General features: G+C 33.3%; 3 protein-coding genes across 4 annotated transcripts; all 3 read left to right on the top strand.

Annotated features, from left to right (window-relative positions):
- Positions 1-3,612: 3,612 nt before the first annotated feature.
- LOC148205242 (uncharacterized) lies at positions 3,613-4,413 on the top strand. The gene has a single exon (XM_088110151.1). It carries the CDS (start codon positions 3,912-3,914, stop codon positions 4,146-4,148), a length of 237 nt encoding a protein of 78 aa, XP_087966277.1. The 5' UTR covers positions 3,613-3,911; the 3' UTR covers positions 4,149-4,413.
- A 1,573-nt stretch (positions 4,414-5,986) lies between these two features.
- LOC148205241 (uncharacterized) lies at positions 5,987-6,468 on the top strand. The gene has a single exon (XM_088110139.1). The coding sequence runs from the start codon at positions 6,053-6,055 to the stop codon at positions 6,287-6,289; it is 237 nt and encodes a 78-aa protein (XP_087966265.1). The 5' UTR covers positions 5,987-6,052; the 3' UTR covers positions 6,290-6,468.
- Positions 6,469-8,902: 2,434 nt separating this feature from the next.
- LOC124822512 (uncharacterized) lies at positions 8,903-22,983 on the top strand. 2 transcript variants are annotated; one of them, XM_047294523.2, is made up of 10 exons: positions 8,903-9,061; positions 9,411-9,493; positions 10,271-10,441; positions 10,547-10,596; positions 10,702-10,771; positions 10,861-10,966; positions 13,776-13,842; positions 21,648-21,723; positions 21,960-22,255; positions 22,765-22,983. In XM_047294523.2, the coding sequence occupies exons 3-10, from the start codon at positions 10,282-10,284 to the stop codon at positions 22,843-22,845; spliced, it is 906 nt and encodes a 301-aa protein (XP_047150479.1). In that variant the 5' UTR covers positions 8,903-9,061; positions 9,411-9,493; positions 10,271-10,281; the 3' UTR covers positions 22,846-22,983. The 2 variants fall into 2 exon arrangements, with proteins under 2 accessions (XP_047150479.1, XP_047150480.1); XM_047294524.2 differs by lacking the exon at positions 9,411-9,493 and having other exon boundaries at positions 8,919-9,061.
- The last annotated feature ends 557 nt before the right edge of the window (positions 22,984-23,540 follow it).

Genomic DNA, 23,540 nt, shown 5'->3' with positions numbered 1-23,540 from the left:
CTTTATAATACTAAAAACTTAAATAAAATTTAATTGCATAAGTTACATCAAAAAAATTGATCAGAAAAACCTTAATCAAAATCTATCCATTTATAAATTGCAATAATATAATAATTTTCAGTAAAAATAAATACTTAAATGAAAAATAATAATAAATTAGTATGATATATATTATGAAAAGTATGATATACAAATATAAATTAATACAGTCATGTGCAGAGCCTTCTCCTTATCATTAAGGGATGAATCGCTGGAATGGTACAACACTCTTCCCCCAAACACGGTAGATTGGTTCGCCACCGTGGAAACTCTTTTTAGAAGACAGTACGCCTCCAATCGAAAACAAGAGATGACATCGAGAGAATTGATAAACACCAAGCAAGGGAAAGATGAAACCTTGAAGGCATTCATACAAAGGTAAAATGAAGTCGCACAGCGAGTTAAAGACGTGAATCACACTTTTATCATCATTAATTTGCCTTCATGCTTACGACCGTGATATTTTTCTGAAAAGTTGTATGATTGACCACCAAAGACTATGGATAAGCTTCGACAAAGGATCACTGAGTTTATTCGAATTGAGGACATGAGAAACTCAAGAAAAAAAACAACAGCAAGAAGTCTCTATAGATGGGAGCAAAAAAGAAGCGAAGCGATTTTCCAACAGTAACAACAAAAGTGGAGGACCTCCTCGGAAGGAATTTATTTGAATTGAGTCGTGATTGGAGTATTGAGCTGATCGGTCCAGTTAAACGTTATGTCTACATTGGGTCGTAATTGGGCCAAAGGTTAAGTGGCTCGTATTGGGCCATAACAGGTCTAGTGCAAGAAGGGGCTAATAAGCTCAATTGGGCGAAATCTAGGGAGATACGATCAATTGATTTGGTAGGTAATAAAATATATAAAATAATATTTTAATGACGCTAACAATATCTGGAAGATATTAATAAGTTGTTTGTGAACAACCAACTAGACAAAAGATAAGTTTGTTTTTATTTTTTCCATGAAGTACTTATAAATACAATGACAAAGTCAAAGGCCAGGTACGTTGAACTATATCCAAAACAATCCATTGTGATAAACAAATCACTAAATCCACGCCTAACTTGAGCGTTAGAGACATTTTGTAGGTACATCCCCTCGGTCAAGTGTGGAAATGTGCGGAGCAGGAGATTTAGAGATCAAAGGAAGGAAGATTACGTGTGGAAGGTTAGTCTCTCATTCATACACAAATATCCACCAAAACATTGTATATAATAACAAATAACTTTATAATAAAATGCAAATACAATTTTTTTACATTCAGTCATTATAATAATATTTTAATCTTTTAAAAAACTAAATCGATATTACACATAAAAATGAAATCAACATTTACCAAATTAATTATTTATTTTTAAAGCGTTTAATATTTAAGCTTCACCACTCAATCACTTTTTAACTATATTTTTAACAAGGGAGCGACTAATTTTTCTTGCTCTATAAATTAATCTATTTACCATTACAATTAAATATGTACAATGAATGGTTTTAAATATAAGAATTAAATATACTTTTAGTTCATAAATTTAAATGTGAAATTATTCTAAATTTTATTTATTTTTAAATTTTAAAGATTAAATATATCAAAGTTTAAAATATACATAAGTTTTAATTTTATGTAGATCAAAAATATATTTAACTCTAAATTTAATTATTAAGATAATGAAATGATGATGCAGAAAATGTCTACTAATCTAATCATGATTCGTTAAAGATATAAAAATAAATAAAACAGTCAAACATTCTTGTGAAACCCAAGAAGATGGATCAATGCTTATGTGTTTAAAGAAATTTTCTATAAAATAATAAAGTAAACAGAACATTCTTAATTTGCATTCTTGTTGCTTCTCCAACATGCATTCTGTAAACAAGAATCCAAACACCGTTAAGTTAGCTAAGTAAGCACACGGAGAATTTTCTTTTATGCACAGATGAAAATTTTTAAATATGCGCAATCAAATACCATGACAAAAATGGTCATTGGGTCACCATACGACACTTAAAAAATGAACCTAAATCTAATTATATAATCTTGCCCGAGAGACCAATGTGAACACTATTTTTTTAAGAAGCCGAAAGGAATTTATTTGAATTAAACCTATCAATTCGGCTTGATCCACATGGTTAAAAAAACACACAGAACTAAGAAATTCATATAAAAAAATTTTAAATTAAAATTGAAATTGATTTAGATTAGATCAAATCAAAATGAATTCATGTTAAGTTGGTAGGTCTTATATCATGCTAAAATAAGTTAAACTAGATAATAAGTTGAACTAGATGAAAATCACGGTAGACTTTATCCATTCAACTTAGTTAAAGTTATACTTTACAAAGTGAATTAAGCACAAGTCATGACACTAAAGGTTAATAAGAATGAGAACAAATCGAGTTATATCAAAATAAAGTCAATTTAAATTCAAGAAATTTTAGTCGAATTAGATCTAAATCATATAAGATATCAAACTAAGACAATCAAACCATAAATTGAGTTGGATCATGTTAGATCTAAATAAGTTAGATAAGATGTATCAACTTTAAAATTAAATTACAAAGAATAAAGTAATTATAGTTTAATTTATAATTAATGAAAAATATTAAGAAAATAATTTATTGTTTAAAATATTTTAAATACTCTTGTGTGTTTTAGTATATTTAAAAACGAACAAAAATACTGAATGAGTCAAACTATAAAAGACAAGGTGTGCTTGTATGCATGTCAAATCCTATGAACTTGGGAAACGAAAAACAGAACGAAAAAGAAAGAGACAAAGTTGAATGCGGGAGAACAATAATTAATTCCTTGGTCACCAAGTGTAGCAGCTACCAAACAAAAGTCATCACAATGGCGGACAAATAGTGAAATTCAATGTACAATTTAACTTAAATAATTTGTTGTGGCTCTTTGCTTGCATGCCAAGGCAATCGAAAACACACATGCCAAAATTTGCATATAAATCAAATCCACCATATGCATTAATTATGTGCTCCGAAATTAATTAGTAGACAATATTGTGTAGCAGATACACAGAGAAGATGGTAGGTGGTGCTGAACTTGCTGAAGCATATGTGTTGCGGAAGCACTACCGAGAGAAAAAGAAAGAAACAGAAAAGGGAAGAAGCAAGATGGGTATTAAGCATGCCAAGACCCATAGAATAAGTGGATGTTTCTCTTGGTTTCTAAAAGGACTAAAAAGATCTACACTCATAAGAGACGACCATCAGAGAAATAGTTGATTGAGGTTTCGACAAATCCATGAAGATCTTGTACCTTTAATTGAGTTCAAAGTTTTTAGTGTTAAAAAATCCTCGCCTGATATGTTACCTTTGAAATTTTTATATACTGAAGTTTCCTTAGTTTTAAATGAATTGTATTGTATTTTCTCAAGTGTTCTGTGTATTATTAAAGTTGGAAACGAGTAATTTGTTGAATTTTTTAATGAATATTTACGAAAAAGCAAAATGAAAGAGAAAAAAAATCAGTTTCCACGAGTAAGATCTTTGTTGAAATTTTTGTATAGGAGTAACTCTGACTAAATTTAAAAAAAAAAAAAACAAGGTCACAATTTCATAAGGGGCATTTATGATTTTTCCCATTAGGTTTTTGTTTTCATAGCAGTTGATAGTTGACCCAAATAGAACTCATGCACTTTCCCAAAGGAAAAGTAAAGAGGGATACGCGGCAAAATGACGGCTATAGAATCCGCATCAAAACTTTGAAACACCGGAAAATTCTGTCCTTTCATACTTGCGAGAACTATTTTTCTTGTTCCACAAGACAATACAAATCTATATAAAGCAATCCCATTATGTTCTCTCTTCACAAAAACCTTAATTTTACTGATTCCAAGAATTCTGATTAAGTGGCCATGGCAACGCTAGGAGGGTATGGTTTCGCCGAAGCATACGTAACGAGGAAGCTGTACAAGGAAAAACTTAAAAAGAGAGCACCAGAAGAGGAAGGGGAAAAAACGAACATGGCGAAGATTTGTACAGTGGAAAGGGATTGCGAGAAGAAAACATCAAGTGGGTGTTTCTCATGGGTCTCCAACCAAAGTAAAAGTTCTCGGATTTCAGATTACAACCACGTTGAATCTGCCAATTGATTCATTTTTGACGTTTTTGCATTGCTTCTAACGTCTATGCTTTATGTTCTTATTAAGATTTCTTACTTTGGTTCTTTCAATTTTTTCATGAATTTCTGATGTGTTATGTATACTGTTATCTCTATAGTGAAATTAAATGTTTGGTTATCGTTGTAAATGGAAATGATGTTTTATGACAGTTGAAGAAAATTAAGGTTTTGTTCACTTGAGTGGATTTGAAGGTAAAGGGATTTGAGAGGATTTGAAAATAAATTTTTTTATTGTTTATTTGAGTCAAGGAGGTAAGTGAGAATGAATTTGGAAGTAAAGATTGTGAGAATTCGTGTAGGATTTGATTGACTTGACAGATTAAAAAAATTTACTTCCAAATCCAATCTCATTTACCTCCAAATTCATTCAAATAATCAACAAAAAAAATTATTTTCAAATCTCTCAAATCCCCTCAATTACTCTTCCTCAAATCCACTCAAGTGAACAAGGCCTAAGAGTTATGATGCAATGAATCTTACGTTTCAAAGAAAATTATGTTATTTCCATGCAAATGAATACGTTAAAATAAATTGTGGAAATATCAGCTTATTATCAACTAGCTAAATTGTGGAAATATCAGCTTATTATATTATAAACAGCCGTTCAATTTGAACCTTTTATGCTTTTAATATTCGTGTGTTTATTGTAAGAAAAAAATAGTTAAAAAGTTAATAAAATATTTTAAAATTGTATTTTAAATTTATGAATATAAGTTGATACTGTAAAATTGTTTTTATTATTAATTATTCAGAAACCGTTATTGATTCAACATTTGGGATGATAAATATAAAAGTTTACAACTTAGTATATATAATAGTCCGTATTTAGATGACATAACTTTTTAAACATTATGAAACCATAATCTATTTTCTCAAGTTAAAAACGGTTAACTTGACTTGAAAAAAAAAATCTTAAAATCACTAAATAATAGAGATCTGGTTTGCAAAACAAACAAAAAACAAAAAATAACTCATATATATAGTTGCAAATCACTAAATGTGTAAATAAATTAGGTGAAATTATTTTAACTTATTTAGAGGTCTCAAATTCGAATTAAATACTACATCATTATTAGAATTAAATATAATTTGGGTGGAAATTACTTTATAATCTCTAAAAGATATAGATAACTTTTAATTCTTCAAATTTATGTTTAGAGATTGAAATATGTTTTAAAATATATTTTTCTCTTTCTAATTTTACAGCAACCATGAAATTTCATTAGCCCCATCAGCAAATTTGATTTAATTTCGCGGAACCATAAAAAATCTTTCGCGGGCCATCATTTACGTCAGCAATGACGTAACACGTATATAAAAACAAGAGCGTAAAAAGGAAGCAGCATTTCTCACAAATAACTTGGTCTTAAATTTTAAAAATTTACTTCAAGTTAAATTACTAGGCATACTCCTTATTTATTTAAATTTTTAAAAGAGTTTTTAAATTAACTTTCTTAATTGAATTCTAAAACTGAAAAAAAAAATATCGAAATTCATGACAGGGTTTTAATTAATTTTTTAATGTGCTGATTGATGTAACTAGTCTTGTTAAGGTAACAAGTTTGGCTGGTTAATTAATTATCATTTTGAAAATCAACACTCCATTTTGTTAAATCTTTGAAATTGACAATTAAATCGACTAACGTTGAATCAGGTCAATAATCTATAATGTTAAAATATAAAGTTTGGGTCCAATTACCTGGGCCCCACCTAGACTTCGAAATTGTTGACTTTAGAATGGACCACTTTTTCACTTTTTTTTCCTTCTTCACCAAGCCAATGCACCTCTATATAAACCAATCCCCTGTTTCTTCTCATTTCAAACAAAACCTTCAATACTTCAAATATCATTTATTTTATTTTTTCCATTTGGGCATGGCAACCCCTGGGTTTGGTCTCCCTGAAGCATACATGGCGAGAAAACTGTTCATGGAAAAGAGGAAAAAAAGTGCACAAGAAGAAGAGAAAAGCACCCAAATGAATATTTCTACATTCAAAAGGGCTTCTGAAGGTAAAGCAGCAAGTGGGTGTTTCTCATGGGTCTCCAATCACCACCATAAGAAAATTTCAAGAATTTCAGATTGCAGCCACACCCAACCTGCCAATTCATAATTTCTGATCATGTTGGGTTTTTCTGGTTTTCTAGTTTTAAGTCCTAACAAGGTTCTTTCAATTCTTGATACTACTAAATATTGCTTTTAATTCTGTTTCCCTTTTGGTATTGTTATGTATAATTATTTGTATATGATCCAATTATAAAATAAGATGAGCTTGCTGTGTCTCTTGGATTATTGTACTGTGAAATGCTATTTTACTAATGTTGTGAGAATCCTCTGTTTTATCAGAGTGGCGAGAATTATGGAAGAATTTGAGTGAAAAAATCATTATCTAGTTAAAGAAAAATGTTTATATATATGTTGGGGGTAATGAAAATGATAAAGTAATTTAACCTGACCTAAAAATAATTCAAAAATGCAAGTTACAAAAATATTCTTATTCTACTAAAAATATCATGATCGTTCACCATGATTTAAGATAGAAAATATAGACACATCTTTTAAACATGATTCCAACTTTTCTTAAATATGTTTAATTATGGTTAAGGTATATGTCATCACCATTTCTATCTCATTTCTTAACATTAACATTTTTTTTATTGTTATTATCTTTGTTTTTAAAAACTTGTAATCAATAAAAGAAGGCTGTAATGTCAAATTAAATTTTCCTAGTTATTAAACATGTTTAGTAGCTAGATTGTGGGAGAAGTAAAAACTAGAGAAATGGTGAAAATAAAGATGTTGGATTTTATGATTTATAAATGAAAGATAAAAATTGACTAAAATGGAAAAATTAATTTTTCATCTCTTTAGTTTATTATCATAGGCTACACAAACATTACATACTTATCATATAGAGTAATGGTATTTTTACATTCAAAATTTTTTACACTCATTTAATATTATCTTTTACTCTTTAATTTTCTTTCACAAATACAAAAAAATTATTTTTTATAATTATCTTACCTTTACAATATTATATCAAATGAACTCAAAATATCATTATTCTTTCGTATGTTCTTTATACTTATAGTCTATGGTTCGTTTACTGATCCTTAAAATTCTATTGGCAACATAAAAAAAGTTCTACACTCTGAACTAACCATGAATGCAATTAAAGATAAAGAAAAATAAATTTGAATGACATATATAAAGAAAAGAAGACATCTTACCATATCCAAGTGCCTGCCTAATTTATAAACTCTCTCATGCACTGTTTTCTTAGTTTAAAATAAAAGCTAAAAAAATGACATGTTTTTTCAAGAGACATATCAAAGAGGTATATGCCACATCTCATTAATTATGAGCCTTTCAAACTCCTATTTAAAATTTCCAATACTTAGAAATTTAAATAATATTTATATTATATTCCCTAATCATATTCTTAAATAGAAAAATAATTGTCAAATAAAATTAAAGTAAAGAAAAACTATATTTTAACTCAATAAATCTAATAAAACATCTAAATATTTAATTAATATGAATATTAAACTTTTCATACGAACTTAACAACATATTTCAAAAACTCAAATTGGACCCCTTAATAGATTTTTGAGTTCATACGAAAAAAAATGCATTATGTTATAAAGTTAACCCATATTTCAATAAAATAAAACAAAATAAAGAAAATTATAACATTATTCGATGTAGACAATATTTATTGAATTTTATTTTATGTGGAAAATAACTCTTAAACAAATTTAACTACAAATAGTGCAAATATAATTACTATAAAATATGACTGATACAAGTACCAAAATTTCTACGAGTTTTATAAGTAAAAATAAACTAATCTAATATTAGTTTACCAAGACTACATAATTTTACAAAAGAAGAAACATACGTAAGCATATATATATATATATATATATATATATATATATATATATATATGAAAATAAGAAATAATTATTATTGTAAAACTATATATTATAATAAGAAATTTATATTAATTTTATAATATTATAATTATATATTAGAATACTTGTAAATTTCTTCCAATATAACATAAAAGGTAAAATTATAATAAACTATGTGCAATTTGTTTTATAAAATAATTAAATTTTATTTGTAAAATCATAATTATAATTATATAATAGTTTTTATTATTTTTATGAGTAAGTTTTTAATATAATACAAATTAAAAAGTTAATTAATGAATATAAAAACACACAGTAAATAATTTACACCAAAAACTAATTATAAAATTAAATTCCTGTTATTAATTATTATCATGCATAATACCATTTTATATGTAATTCTTTTGATGTTACTTCTCCATTACAAGGAATTGGGTAAAGATTATAACAATGTGTGTATCATTCTTCCAATCATTCCTGTTTTTATGAAAACAAATCACATTAAGGAAGTTTTGAAAAACAAATTAAAATAATTTATTAGACTAGCAAATGCAAACTAAATTAAATTAGTTTCCCAAAAACATATGGATATATAATATACTCTATCTAAGAAATAATTAATCATTAAAACTTCCGTATTTTCCATTACATGAGAACAATGTAAAAATAATTAAGTGCAAAAAATATATAACTTTCATAAAACATATATAACTTTTATATAAAGGATGTCTTAGATAATAAAAAAGAAAAAAAGAAAAAGTTAAACATGTTTAGTAATTAAAAAGTGGATAATAGCAATTATATCAAGTTTTTAAACTTAGTTGCTAGACTCATTTCAATTTGCTCAATACCCTTAGTCCCCTCAATCAAACAACATCACTGGTTCTGGAAAACCCTCCCTTGCTGAATCGGTTCCTCCGGTTATCCGAGTTGCGCTGAAATTGAAGTCCTGACCCTTTTCGATTCAGGTAATTGCTTTCGCTCTGTGTTCTTTATTAATGCTTTACATATTTTAGTTGTTGGATTCTCATAATCATTCTTGGCCTGGTTTGCCCATTTTTTGACTATTTATGTACAACTTTCTTGTTCATTCACTATTCTTTTCTCATTTGCATGCTATTTTTGCTGCATTGCATTTTCCCATTCCCTTTCTTTAATGTTTTGGGGACTTCTTTTTTCTTTCTTTATTTTGAATTCATCATTGCTCTTGTTTGTATTTTTTTTTTTTCATTTTAAGTCTCTTAGTTCCTCAAATATTGGCTTAGAGAGGGTATTCTGAATTTAATATTTATTCATTTATTTCTCCATGGACGAAAGTGTTCAAACTGCAGTTTTATAAAGGCTTCTTCAATACTTGCCCTAGCTGCCTTGCCCCACCTCTGTTCCATAGGGGAGCTGCTGTAAGAACCTGCTGCCATTTCTTTCATTGTCATCTTCTTTAAATTATTTTATTATTAATGTTTGTTTGTTGGCCATTGTAGTTTGGTTTCGCTATTCCTTTAAGGTGTTTGATACTATGTGCATTCCAATTATCTGTAGTTTTTCCTCTGTCTGTTCAACATGTTAATTTGTTTGGAGGATCTATTGGGACTGGCATTTATTTTCATTTGTGGATGTTATGGCAGTGTCACTTACACTTCTTCTTTCAAGAAACAAAAAGTAACCCACTAGGGTTGGCTTAGTTATGGAGTGTGATTTGAATAGTTTGAATGAGTTTTAAGGTTCTAAAACCTAACTTTGTTGCCACAGAACACAAAAAAAAAAAAAAAGATACTATGTCTTGTCACTGCTGTTGTTTTGCATGCCCATTAAACCAGGGATTCAAACTGGCCATACCATTTATATCTCTGTTTGGATTTTGTTTGGTAACATGAAATAAGTTTTTCTTATATTGCATTTCATAAATTATAATTATTCAGTTTCATCTATAAAGTGAGGGAAGAAATAATGTCATGTGGTTTTTCTTTTCTCAATCACAGGAAAGAAAAAACTTATCTCAGGATTAAAAGCTACATAGTTGATTTAAATACTATTCAGAAATTCATAGGAATATCAATGTACTCTATTGAAATATCAATAGAATATATCAATATTAGATACTTAATGTCTTTTTTCAATTTTTGGCAGCTGTTACTCATTCAATTTTATTACACTCTTGGCTTTGTTTATGTTGTCAGACTTAAAAGAGATGGGATTACCAAAGTCTTCTGAGGACTTGTCATCGGAGATGGAGGTTGATGCCTTTAGACGCCTTTTCCCACTTCGTTATTTTGAGCGTCATCTTGCAGAATCAATAAGGCCTGATGGTAGGGCACTTGGAAAAAGCAGAGAAACAAGTATTTTTCTTGGTTAGTTATTTTTTCTCTCTTCTAATTTACAATCTTCAAAACCTTTGGTATGTTTGTATTATTCACACTTGAAGCAAAACTTAGATGGTTAACTCATTTGATTAGGTGCTGTTTCGACTGCTAATGGGTCAGCTCTAGTGAAGATTGGATCAACTGTTAGTCACTCTTCCTGTGTCTTTTTTGTTAAATCTTGCGTGAATCTGGGTTATTGATTTTATTATGGGGTGGATTTAATGATTTACTAATTGATCTCTTCCCAGACTATGTTGACTGCTATTAAAATGGAGGTTATGACACCCTCCTTGGAGTCACCAAATGAGGGCTGTCTAGGTTGGTATTGCTTGCTGTGCCACTTGTGTTAGTTATTCAGTCTTTTGGTCACATCACAAAAAATAACGTGTTAATATCTGTTATTTCAGCTGTTGATTTCTTCATGCCTCCAATTTGTTCTCCAATTGTTAGGCCTGGCAGGCCTGCTGAAGCATCACCAGTGGTGTCAAAGCAGTTGTCCGACACCATTTCAAGGCATGTTTTAATCTTTTTCGTCACTTTGTTAGGTTCGTTTATTTCAGATGATGAAAGAAAATAATTTATCGAAGTCACTTCAACTAACTTTTTATCCACCACAATAATAAAGGAGCCATAAGAAACTGAAGGAACTAAAGGGCATGCTTGAAGAGGATATGGAATAGAGAGAGATGGACCCAAACCAACATTATGAAGCTGCAAGGGTGGTTGAAAGGGAGGAAGGTGTTGGTTTTAATTAATAGTGGTGCCAGTCACAATTTTATTTCAGATAAATTGGTGATTGATTTGGGTCTGGCTGTGGAAGAAACTCCTCCTTACAATGTCTTCCTAGGGGATGTGCATAGGAAGACCACCAATGGGTGTTGTCGTGACATCTTGTTACAGCTAAAGGAATTGGAGGTAAAAGAGAGGTTCTACCTGTTTGAACTAGGAGGGGTGGACCTGATTTTGGGAGTAGCTTAGCTGGCTTCACTAGAAGAAGTCAAGATAAATTGGGTAAACTTGACCATGAGTTTCAGAATGGGGAAAAGGAGGTGATGAATGAAGGGGAGCCCTCGTTAACCAAAAGGGTGGTTACTTCTGAGGCCCTGTTGAAAGAAATGGAAATTGAAGTGGTGACATTAGTATGTGTTAGGTTCTTGGGTTGGAAACCTAACTATGAACACTAACAGTAGGTAGAAACAGTAAAGAAAAAATGGGTTCTATTATTGACAGCGATAGAAATCTCTTTACAAAGAATGGTTGGGAGCATAACCTCCCTCTTCTGGTCAAAGTCCAGACTTTACAAAAGAATACTCAATGCCCTCTACAGAGTTACAGGAGCTCTATCCATAGCAGCTCTGATCCACTCCCCTATTACAACAAAAACCTCTACACCCTTGACCGTTCGGTCCTGCACCCCACACACCCTTACTGTTCGGTCTTTCACCGTTCGGCTTGCCCCTGCATTATATCCTATCATTACACCCCGTTGCAAAACAACCTTGTCCTCAAGGTTGGAACAATGAAGCTTGAGCCCATGGCATTGTGATATGGTCTTATCATAGGAAGGGAACCCGCTGGCTACTACCTGCAATTTCAGGTCTGGAGGCTTGGGTGGTGGTCGAACTGAGAGACAAAATTTATGGGACCATTTTCGCATGTTCATTATTTCCTTGAAGGCGAGGAGCTTCTAATTCTTCCCTGTAAAATAACTTCTTCTACCGTTCGGCTCTCTTCCCCCTATCTTTATATCGTTTGACTTCTTCCCCTTGCCTTCAACCGTTCAACTCTCGTTAACAATTCTTGGTAGAGTTGCTGCAAGATCTTCCCAAGAAAAATTCTTGGATTTTTGCTACCAAGACTTGAACCCCTGTTCTGTCTTGTCTTCCAGGTTCTTTGAAGGTGGGTTTTTATTGAATTTTCTCCTTTATCTGAGGGTTGCTTTGCTTTCTTGATGTCCAGTAGAGTTCCTCTCTTCTTTACTCTCTTCTTTCCTCTCTTCTTTCCTCTCTTACTCTGTGAATAGTCTCAACTAGGTGATTGGCCTCGATTATTTACAAAGAATGGTTGGGAACATAACCTCCCTCTTCTGGTCAAGTCCATACTTTACAAAAGAATACTCAATGCCCTTTACAGAGTTACAAGAGCTCTATTTATAGCAGCTCTGATCCACTCCCCTATTACAACAGAAACCTCTACACCCTTGATCGTTCGGTCCTGCGCCGCACACACCCTTACCGTTCAGTCTTTCACCGTTCGGCTCGCCCCTGCATTATATCCTATCAGTATGGGATATGGGAAATATTGAATTGGAGGAAATGAAGAAGGGTGAGGAGCAGCTGACCCTGGATCAGAGCACCGAATTGGAGGAGATTTTGGGAGAATTTGAGGAATTTTTCAAGGAACCCAAAGGGCTGTCATCAAACATGCACTTGGATCACAGAATTCCTATCAAAGTTGGAGTGGTTCCAATAAACGTGAGGCCTTATAGGTACCCTCATCTCTTGAAGATAGAGATTGAGAAACAAGTGGCTAAAATGCTCGGGACAGGAATAATCAGACCCAGTCCATACTCTAGTTCAGTTATATTGGTTAAGAAGCGGGATGGCAACTGAAGATTCTGCATTGATTATAGAGCCTTAAATAAGGCCACTATCCCTGCCAAATTCCCCATAGAGGAGTTGCTGGATGAGTTGCAAGGGTCCTATTTTTTTTCCAGGGTGGATTTAAGAGTTGGATACCACTAAATAAGGATGGAAGAAGGATATATTCTAAAGACAATTGCACGCACCAAGGCCATTATGAATTTTTGGTGATGCCTTTTGGACTTTCTAACGCCCCAGCCACATTTCAATGTGTCATGTACACAGCTTTGAAGCCTTATCTAAGGAAATGTGTATTAGTATAAAACGAAACAAAAGTTAGATCGGGATCAACCCGCTCTGATACTAACTTGAGATTAAAAACAGAAATTTAATTTTAGAGGGCTTAATGGACTCTTCTCATGTTCTAATATTTATATTGATAGAGTTAATACAGTAGAGAGATGGAAGGTCAAGAGACTGTCCTAGACTGTTAGGTACCTAAATAGAGATAACCCACACACTACTCCCTGTCCTTCTTACTTCACTAACATAAATAGACTTAATAATTATTCCAATAGTTATCATGAAACCTTATAAAAAAACTGAAGATGTACCCTCCCTTTCCCTCAAAATCCCCTCCGTCCAAACATATATATATGTCAACCATCAGGGTGATCAATAATTTGTATTTGTTTGTTTGATGTGTCAAATAATAAGTAACCTATACTTTTATTGTGCAGTTCTAGAATGATTGATTTGAAAGAATTGTCTCTGGTTAGTGGAAAAGCTGCATGGATGACTTACTTGGTAAGCTTTTATATTCATTTGTGATTTCTAGATTTCGGATATCAACCACAGAAAGTTAGAGTAACAAAGTTATAATAACATGGGTATTATGGGGTGTCTAGGTCCCAAAATGAATAAAATGGGATGCTCAGTGGAGTATTTAAATGTTTGGATGTTTATCAATTGGTATTAGAGTTGGTTGTCAATCTCTTGGAGTAAGAGATTTGGGAAGATTATGTCAAAGATACAAGTTGATTATGTTTGAGATATGATTTGATTAAATTAATTAGGGAGATATGATATATGACTTGATATTGATTTTGTTCCATATTGTTGTATTTCTTCATTATAAATAAGAATGCTTGTGTGTACACAATGCACGGGGATTCATTATATTCCTACTTGGCTGCTCTCTTCTTAACATGGTACTTGTTGGTTTCTTGAAAATGGCCATTACAACGAATTTTGACTAGTAGAGGGTTTTTACAGAGGAAGTTGAGTGTAGTGTGATGGATGAAGTGTTGTAAATTGGAAGCGGACTCCCAGGGATTGTTCTATGTAGGGACTTCTGTATTATGAGGTGTCTAGCTCCTTCATTAAATAAAATGGTATGTTGGATCTAGTATTTGGGCTCAAGATTAAGCAAGCGCATTTTAGAAGGAAGTAGTGGGTCACAATACTGTTAAAATAATTTTCAGAATTACAAAGTTGTGAGGAGTGGACCATATCTCTCAACATGGTACCAAAGTAGTTATCCTTTCAACATGGTATCAATAGCCTCTCGAAAAGGGACTTAAATCCATGCTTTCCCTATGGGCACTGGCAACAGCCTCTGTGATACAACCTCTAACATCATTACTAACTGAGGAGTGGGAGTGACAACCCCAACCAGAAAATGTGTTAGTTGTTACGAATGGGGGATCAAGTAGCAACAAAAGTCTCCGCATCTTCCTTCTAAGGATTCGTCAGAACAATTTGCCAGTTAATGGGAGATTGTTAAAAACATTTTAGAATTAGAAAGTTGAGTGAACCAAATCTCGAAATATCTAATGTGTATCATTCTTGTAAGGAGATATTTCCTAAAGTTGAGTTCTTGTTGTATCCTGGGTAGTTTGCATAATACACTGCGGATAAGTCCTTAAGGACAGTGATCTACACGTCTCAGGAAGTCTATTATTCGTGATCTTTATTCTTTTATTGTCAGCTTCTACAACAATCTTAAGGACTTATGGCTGACAACAACAACTTAATCCCAGAGAATCAGAATATTGTTTCCGGAACTCAAGACGGTATTCGTGAAACCTTTCCCGGATGTATCAAAACTTGAAGTCTTCTTTGGTCAGAATTTTCAGCGCTGGCAAGAACGTGTGTCAACCCTCTTAGACATGTACGAAGTCGCCTTTTCTCTTTCATCTTCAAAACCTGACACCAATCTCCCTCCAAATTCAAAATAAGTTGAATATTGGGTTCATGTAAACAAGGTATGCTGCCATACTTTACTTAGTACACTCTAATGATTTTTTCGACGTGTACTGTTCCTATAAGGAAGCAAAAGACATTTGGGATTCGTTGATTCTCAAATACACTACTGAAGATATATTCAGACAAAGATTCATCATTGGGAATTTCTATCGCTGGGAAATGGTTGAAGACAAGGACATAAAGTTGCAAATTAATGAGTACCACAAGCTGCTCGAAGATATTAAAGTGGAGAATGTTCTTCTACCAGATGATTTTGTTTCAGAGCTTCTGATCGAGAAACTGTTGCCTTCCTGGACTGATTACAAGCAACAACTGAAACACAGACACAAGCAAATGTCACTTTCAGAGCTGATCACTCACATAATTATTGAAGATATCAACAGGAAAGAATGTCCTGCTGTGAGGGCCAAAGCTTTGTCTGCAAAAGCAAACATGGTAGAAGACAAACCTGCTCCAAAAAGGTACGAACACAAACCTTATCACAATAAGAAAAATAATTTTCGAAAATATCGTCCGAAGGCATTAACCCCACCTTTAAGAAGAAAGGAAATTTCTTCGTATGTGGGAAGTTGGGCCATCATGCACCACAGTGCAGGCGCAGAGCAAGAAAAGACAATCCTCCTAAGGCCAATATAGGCGAAGGAGATGAAATTATTGCTGCTATCGTTTCTCAAGTAAATCTGATGACCAATGTGAGCAAGTGGGTGGTAGACTCTGGTGCTACCAGGCATATCTGTGCAAACACAAGTGCTTTTACCTCCTACACTAGTGTAGGGATGGAGATGAACACGTCTACCTTAGTGATTCCAGGACTACTCCTGTTCTAGGAAAAGGGAAAGTTCTTCTCAAACTCACATCTAGAAAGACTCTGGCCTTGAGTGATGTGCTACATGTGCCATCAATCAGAGTTAATTTAATCTCTATAGCACTACTGGAAAAAGTAGGGGTTAAAGTGTTATTCGAGTCGGACAAGATTGTAATGGCAAAAAATAATGTTTTTGTGAGGAAGGGAAAATTGTTGTAGAAGCTGACAATAAAAGAATAAAGATCACGAACAAAGGACTTCCTGAGGTGTGTAGATCACTGTCCTTAAGGACTTATCCGCGGTGTATTGCGCAAGCCCCCTAGGGTACAATAGGAACTTCTCAGAATTTCTGAGGATCTCAGAACTAGCAAGGATCTTTAAAAAGAGAATAAAATAAACCCAAAATATTTTTAGGAAAAGAAGAAAAGGGAAAGAATGAAACCAGGAGAAGAGAGAATGAGAGAAGAGTGATTTCTAATGATGTCTTTTGGAGTGAATGAAGTGCTCTATTTATAGAGTTGGTGAACCAGGCCCATGATCCAAAAGATCCAAAATATCTGCTAGAAAAAATGATTTTTTAATAAATTAAAACCTTGCAAACTAATAGGAACATTGGCAGCAACATTTCCTGGAAGCACGCAACTTGGGATTATAACGTTCCAGCGCTTCTTGCGGAACATGCACAATCAAACCCAAGATATTTTGCAATATCAGTATAATGGTACTCTTTTTATAACAATCCCCACATACTGCAAAATATATATACAAATGAAAGAGAAAAGAAATTATTTTGGGTCTCACAAGATGTAATGCATTAGAATTGGTATAGCAAACTATATGAACCAGTCTTAGATCAAGAAACTTAACACAGTGTAGTTGGTATAGCAAGCTATATGAACCAAAGACACTTGAGTGTGTTAGAGGTTTATCAATCACAGTACACCCCCACAATACTTGCTGTTATCGATGTGATGCACTTACTAGGCCATGCGCGTGCCAGGTATTCATGAGTGCTCTAGAGATCATGCCAAGATCTCATGCAAGCGGCCCCACTTGACACTCATATAGGTGATTTCATCAAGTGTATGCTGCACATCATACACCACCCGTAAGGGATATGAAGATCATTAAAAACTTTGATTAATTAGAAAGTTTAACTTCTCAATAATGTAGTCTCTAGCACTTTCACACACACCATAGGAATGGATATATTTTAAAATCAAATTAGTGCTATCAGAACTAACAAGTGACTTGTTTTTACCCATATGAACCTTATTCATGGGATCTCCAATCACAAAGGTTTGGTTACCATCACTTGTTTGTTTGCTAGTGGCTTAAGTCCCATTCCCCTCGATGTTTCTAAGATCATATTTCTTCCCAAAGGTTTTGTCAAAGGATCCCCTAGATTTCATTCTGACTTCACATAGTCAATGGAAATAGTTTCACTCTTTTTCAGTTGCTTCACCAAGTCATGTCTCAATTGTATACGTCTATTCTTTCCATTGTGATTCTTGTTTTTAGCTATAGCTATTGCCGATTGGCAATCACAGTGTATTGACATTGATGGGGTTGGTTTCATTCCTAGTGGAATGTTTGCTAAGTTTTTCTACCACTCAACCTCACTACCAGCCATCTCAAGAGCGACAAACTCAGATTCCATTGTTGATCTTGCAATAATAGTTTGTCTGGTTGATCTCTATGTAATCGCACCACCCCCAAGTGTGAATACATAATCTGTTACGGTATAAGGTAAGGGGTAATAATAAGGTTTGGAAAGTATATGAGAAGGAGAAGGAAGGTAGGAGGGAAGTGAGGTCGAACGGTATTGACCGTAAAGGCCGAATGGTAGCAGAACGGTGGAAGGTGTGGAGAGGTCTAGCCGAACGGTGGAATGTGGTGAAGAGCTGGAGCCGAACGGTAGGAGGCATGGGGAAGCAAGCCAAACGGAGGAAGGCGAGGAGCGATTAGACCGAACGGAGCAAGGCGAGGGAGCGATCAGACCGAACGGTGGAAGGCAGGGAGCGAGCAGGCCGAACGGTGAAAGGCAGATAGCGAGCAGACTGAACGGTGGAAGGTAGGGAGCGAGCAGGTCGAACGGTGGACAAGGGAGAGCGACCAGGCCGAACGGTGGGAAGCGGCGAGGAAGCATCCTAACTCCTGACAACAGTGAGGATGGGCAGGAAATTAATTAGAGTAATAAGAGAGATATTCTGAGAAGATATTCAGCAAAGGATAATTAAAGTAACAAAGCCATATCGTAGTATATTATTCAGTATAAGTTAAATATAATAAATAAGGCTAAATATATTCGTACCAGATAATTATAGTAAATAGGATTATTTTCTAATATTTAGTACATTTTGGGAGGAATTAATTAGTATAAATAAAGGGGAAGATTAGGGTAAAACGTATGCTTTTAATTATTAAGTTTTGTAATAGACATTATTGTCTTGTGAGGGAGGTTATGCTCCTGAGTAATTGAAGGAGTTTATGCTTTCAATTATTGTTTACTTTTGTTTATTCAGCTATTACCATCAATAAAAGAGATTCATTCGTTCATTATCATTCATTCTTTAGCTTTATTGCCTATTGTGTTTGTGGATCATTACGTATCAACCTCAGGTACGTAACATAATCACTAGTGGATTTTGTCGCATCTGAATCAGAGATCCAGTTAGCATCACTGAACTCCTCTAGTACAGCGGGAAATCCACTATATTCAATGGTATAATCCATTAAACCTCTTAAGTAACTCATAAGCTTGGAAAGTGCATCCCAATGTTCTTGATTTGGACATTGAGTATACCTACTCAGTCTACCTACTGCATAAGCAACATCAGGTCTAGAAAAGCTCATCAAGTGCAGTAAGCTCCCAATTTTCTGGGCATACTGAGATAATGATTCTCCTCTATTTTTTTATTAATTTGGAGTTAGCATCATAAGGGGTACTCATGGGTTTGATATCAAAATACCCAAACTATTACGTGTCCGAGTAGGAGACGTAACTAACCACGATCACAGTAGGTAGAATGATAACACTCAACTCTCATAGTAAATCGAAAGAACGGGAACTGAATGAATTTCTTTTATTGATGGTAATGGAATAAACAAAAGTAACAAAGATAGTTGGGAGCATAACCTCCCTCACAGTACTATAGTTGCCTGTCTACGAACTCAATAATCAAAAGCATGCCTTCTACCATAGCATTAGGCTTTATTTATATTAAATATTTCCCTAGGGTATAATTCCATTTACTATAATTAACTTGTACTGAATAATAGAATATAATTCTATTTATTATAATTAACTTATACTGAATATCTCCCTAGGATATATTACTGTACTTAACTTATACTGAATATTTCCCAGTTAGGATAGTCACCCTTCAACCGATCGGTTCATGGTCTTCGCTGCTGCCCCTCGCTTCGCTCGAGCTCTCACCGCTTTCCACCGTTCGGTCTCGCCTCTCCCCGCCTTCCACTGTTTGACTTGGTCTTCCTTCCTCCAACGTTCGGCCTTCTCCTTCTCTCCTAAACCTTTTTCTCTCATACACCTTCCAGCCCCTAACACAAACTTCTTAAGAAGTTTCTCATTGTATTGTTCTTGGGTTAGTAATATACTATATCCCTCTCTTATGATTCTAACACCTAAAATTACATTGGCTTCACCCATGTCTTTCATTTCAAAGTTCGATCCTAGAAACAATTTAGTTCTAGCAACAATTTCATTGCATGTACAAAGAATTAACATGTCATCCACATACAAACATATAATGACACAATCACCATTTTCAAATTTAGAGTACACACATTTATCAGCATCATTAGGTGAAAAACCATCACATAGCAATACATTATCAAGTTTTTCATGCCATTGTTTTGTTGCTTGTTTCAACCCATACAAAGATTTTAAAAGTTTACAAACTTTATTCTCTTGACCAGGTACAACACACCTTTCAGGTTGAGTCATATAAATTTCCTCCTCTAAATCACCATTTAAAAAGGCAGTTTTAACATCCATTTGATGTATCACTAGCTTATGGATGGCTGCTAAGGCTAACAAAACTCGAATAGAGGAAATTCTAGTCACAGGGGCAAAATTATCAAAGTAATCTATGTTGGGTTTTTGTGTAAAACCTTTTGCTACTAATCTTGCCTTATACTTCTCTATAGATCCATCAGGATGATACTTTTTCTTAAAGATCCACTTACAACCAATGGGTTTTGCTCCTTTAGGCAAATCTACTAAGGTCCAAGTATTAGTTTTTTGAATTGATTCAATTTCAGTCTTAATGGCTTTATCCCACTATTTTGCATTAGGAGCACTAATGGCTTCTACAAAGCTACTTGGATCATTATCAACTAGATAGGTATAGAAATCATTACCAAAGGAAGTTTCCTTCCTCTGTCTTTTACTTCTTCTTAATTCCTCGCACAAGGCATCATTATGATTATTATCTACAGGTTGAGACATCTCACTAACCTTTAAAGGAAAAACATGTTCAAAAAACTCAACATTTTTCGTCTCCATTATAGAATTACTTTCAAGTATATCACTTTTAAGAACTAGAAACCTATAGGTAGCACTATGTTCAGCATAACCTAAGAACATGCAATCAGAGGTTTTAAGGTTAGGCACCCCCACACTCTTAGGATCAGGTAACATCACCTTAGCTAGGCACCCCCACACTCTTAGATATTTAAGGTTAGGTTGATATCCTCTCCACAGCTCATAGGGAGTTTTTCCAGTTTTCTTATGAGGTATTCTATTTTGTAAAAACGCAGTAAGCAAGGCTTCTCCCCAAAAGTTATCAGGTGCACTAGAACTAATAAGCATAGCATTCATCATCTCCTTAAGAGTTCTATTCTTTCTCTCAGCTACTTCATTAGACTCAGGTGAATATGGTGGGGTTACTTCATGGATGATACCTTCTTTAACACAATAGTCATTAAATAACACATACTCACTACCTCTATCTAATCTAATCCTCTTAATTTTTTTATTCAATTGATTTTCTACTTCTGCTTTATTGGTTAAGAACACATCAAAGGCTTCATCTTTATGTTTGATTAAGTATACTTTGGTGTATCTTGAATAATCATCTATAGGTCACAATAATTTTTACCTCCTCTAGACATGGTTTGTTTCAAATCAGCTACATCAATATGAATTAACCCTAATAGTTCAGTTTGGCGTTCTACAAAAAAACATGTTTTATTTGTTATTTTAGATTTTACACATATATCACATTTACTACTATGTTTATCATGCATATTAATTAATCCTAGTCGCTGTAATTTCATAACATAGGAAGAATTCAGATGTCTTAATCTAGCATGCTATATATCATGAGTCAACAATATAAGCAGAAGATGACAATTCATTAATACTTTCAAAAATGTTAAGTACAAAGAAACCTTGATCACAATAATGAATATGTAACACATCACATTAGGTGACGTACACGGTCTTTGTTTGCTCTGATTGTGTTATCAATTGATTGAATGGCAGAATAATGACATTTTTTTTATCATGCAGGATATCTATTGTTTGGATGCTGATGGTGCTCTTTTTGATGCCGCTTTACTTTCTGCTGTTGCTGCTTTATCTCATTGTAAGTAGTTCATCTTCACTGTAATTTTCATATTATGCATCTGTTCGACCGCCTTTTCATAATAATAGGATGCACATTTGAAAACTGTACACCATGCAATTTAGGAGAAAAGAAAAGATAGAGTTTTCATATACTTAAAGAGAATTTGTTTTTCTGTTGGTGTTCTTAATGTGATGCCTTTCACCACGTTTTGGTATTACCATATTGAGTTTGTCTATGAATTTCTGCGTTGACAGTGCAAATTCCTGCTGTTGCCATGAATGATGATGGCAAGATAGTACTTGTGTCTGATGAAGATGGACAAAACCAAACACAGGAGCCAGTCAATAAGGAAAAGAGGAAGCTTACATTAAGAAGCATTCCGTTCTCATTAACATGCATACTTCACAAGAATTACATCGTGGCAGATCCCACCGCAGAAGAAGAATCAATTGTGGAAACCCATTTGACAATAGTTTTGGATACATCTGGCCAACTACTATCTCTTTACAAGACTGGTGGGCCGGTTCTTGCCCATCCTTCTACTATCCAGGTTAGTTTACTCATTTTTTTACAGAACTACTAAGGTAGTAATGCCTTAGTATTCTCATTTCTATTAAAAAAATATGGTAGTTATAGCATTGATATGAATGCATTAGTGATCAATTTTTGAAAAATTAAAGTAATTACTCTGAAGTTTCAAGTCAGTCTTTCAAATTTAAATGAATACAAGATGTGGAGGTCCCCTGAGACCTTCATATAATGGCCCATCTATTATAGTAAGGCTTGCTTCTGTCTTATTGAGATTCAATTTTTCTCTAAATATCATCTTTAACAGTTTAGTTTTACTGAGTTTTGTGATTCAATTTTTTTCCTTCATTCTGTAGTGTTAGTCTGAGTTTTATATTTGAAGGGTAAAGTTATGAAAATTGTTCGATAGCGTACATTAAAATCCCTAAAACATAATTTAGTATTCTGACATCAATTATTTACCGTAAAGCGTGAAATAATACTGCGTTATGCTGTAAGTATGAAATTTATATAACGATACTGTATTTTCAGGATTGTGTAGCGTTAACCCGGCAAAGAGTAAAGGAAGTAAAAGGCCTCTTAGACAAAGAAAATTCTGCTATGGAAGTTTGAGTAGAATTATGCAATCATCTATTTTTGGCCTGAATGTTTGTTTAAATTTGTACATTCTAGATACTACTGCGGCATTTCATTATAAAAATGGTTCTTTTCATGAATGTTATACCCATATATTACAGCATTATTTTGTCATTCTGGCATATTTGTTTTTTCGCACGTGTTTGATGGATTTTGGGATTTAATTGTGTTAAAAATCCGATCCAAATTGCACAACCTAAACTAAATAAACCCTTAAAATGTTGAAAACAAAAAAAAAAAATCTTCATTTTCTGTTGTATGCTTTTTAGTTCTTATAAACTAAATCAAACTGAAGCACAAGACATGTTAAGCTTAAATTGCTTTTCCTATTAATGACAATATTTTAAAATCATTTTCTTTTAGGACGATTTATGTTGTCTATTATATAGTTAATGAAATTCATTTGTTTGGTTGACAGATAATTAAAGCGGTGTTAAATAAATTTTTAAGAGAAAATGAAATAATATATTCAATCTAAATGGGAACAGGTTAAGCTGTATTGATTTGAATAAATGTGCAGGTGCTTCCTGCTATTTTCTCCCTCGTACTCATAGGCCATGGAAAAATGAACAAAACTTTATTTCCATATCCCATTGTTGTCCTTCCTTTTCCATAGCAGCAGCATCCTATGCATCCCTGTGTTCCATTAGGGTTGTTTTATTCGAAATGTA

Source organism: Vigna umbellata, chromosome 1 (genome assembly GCF_029865625.1).
Source record: "Vigna umbellata cultivar VRB3 chromosome 1, Vumbellata_1.0, whole genome shotgun sequence".
Classification (NCBI taxonomy): domain Eukaryota; kingdom Viridiplantae; phylum Streptophyta; class Magnoliopsida; order Fabales; family Fabaceae; genus Vigna; species Vigna umbellata.
The sequence above is the reverse complement of the archived record's forward strand: the minus strand, read 5'-3'. Positions and strand labels throughout refer to the sequence as shown.

Bases quoted from the DNA above. Each gene is read 5' to 3' on its own strand.
- LOC148205242 (XM_088110151.1), top strand. From the start codon at position 3,912: ATGGCAACGCTAGGAGGGTATGGTTTCGCCGAAGCATACGTAACGAGG.
- LOC148205241 (XM_088110139.1), top strand. From the start codon at position 6,053: ATGGCAACCCCTGGGTTTGGTCTCCCTGAAGCATACATGGCGAGAAAA.
- LOC124822512 (XM_047294523.2), top strand. From the start codon at position 10,282: ATGGGATTACCAAAGTCTTCTGAGGACTTGTCATCGGAGATGGAGGTT. The intron at 10,967-13,775 runs GCATGTTTTAAT...TTTATTGTGCAG, and splicing joins TTGTCCGACACCATTTCAAG to TTCTAGAATGATTGATTTGA. The intron at 21,724-21,959 runs GTAAGTAGTTCA...CTGCGTTGACAG, and splicing joins TGTTGCTGCTTTATCTCATT to TGCAAATTCCTGCTGTTGCC.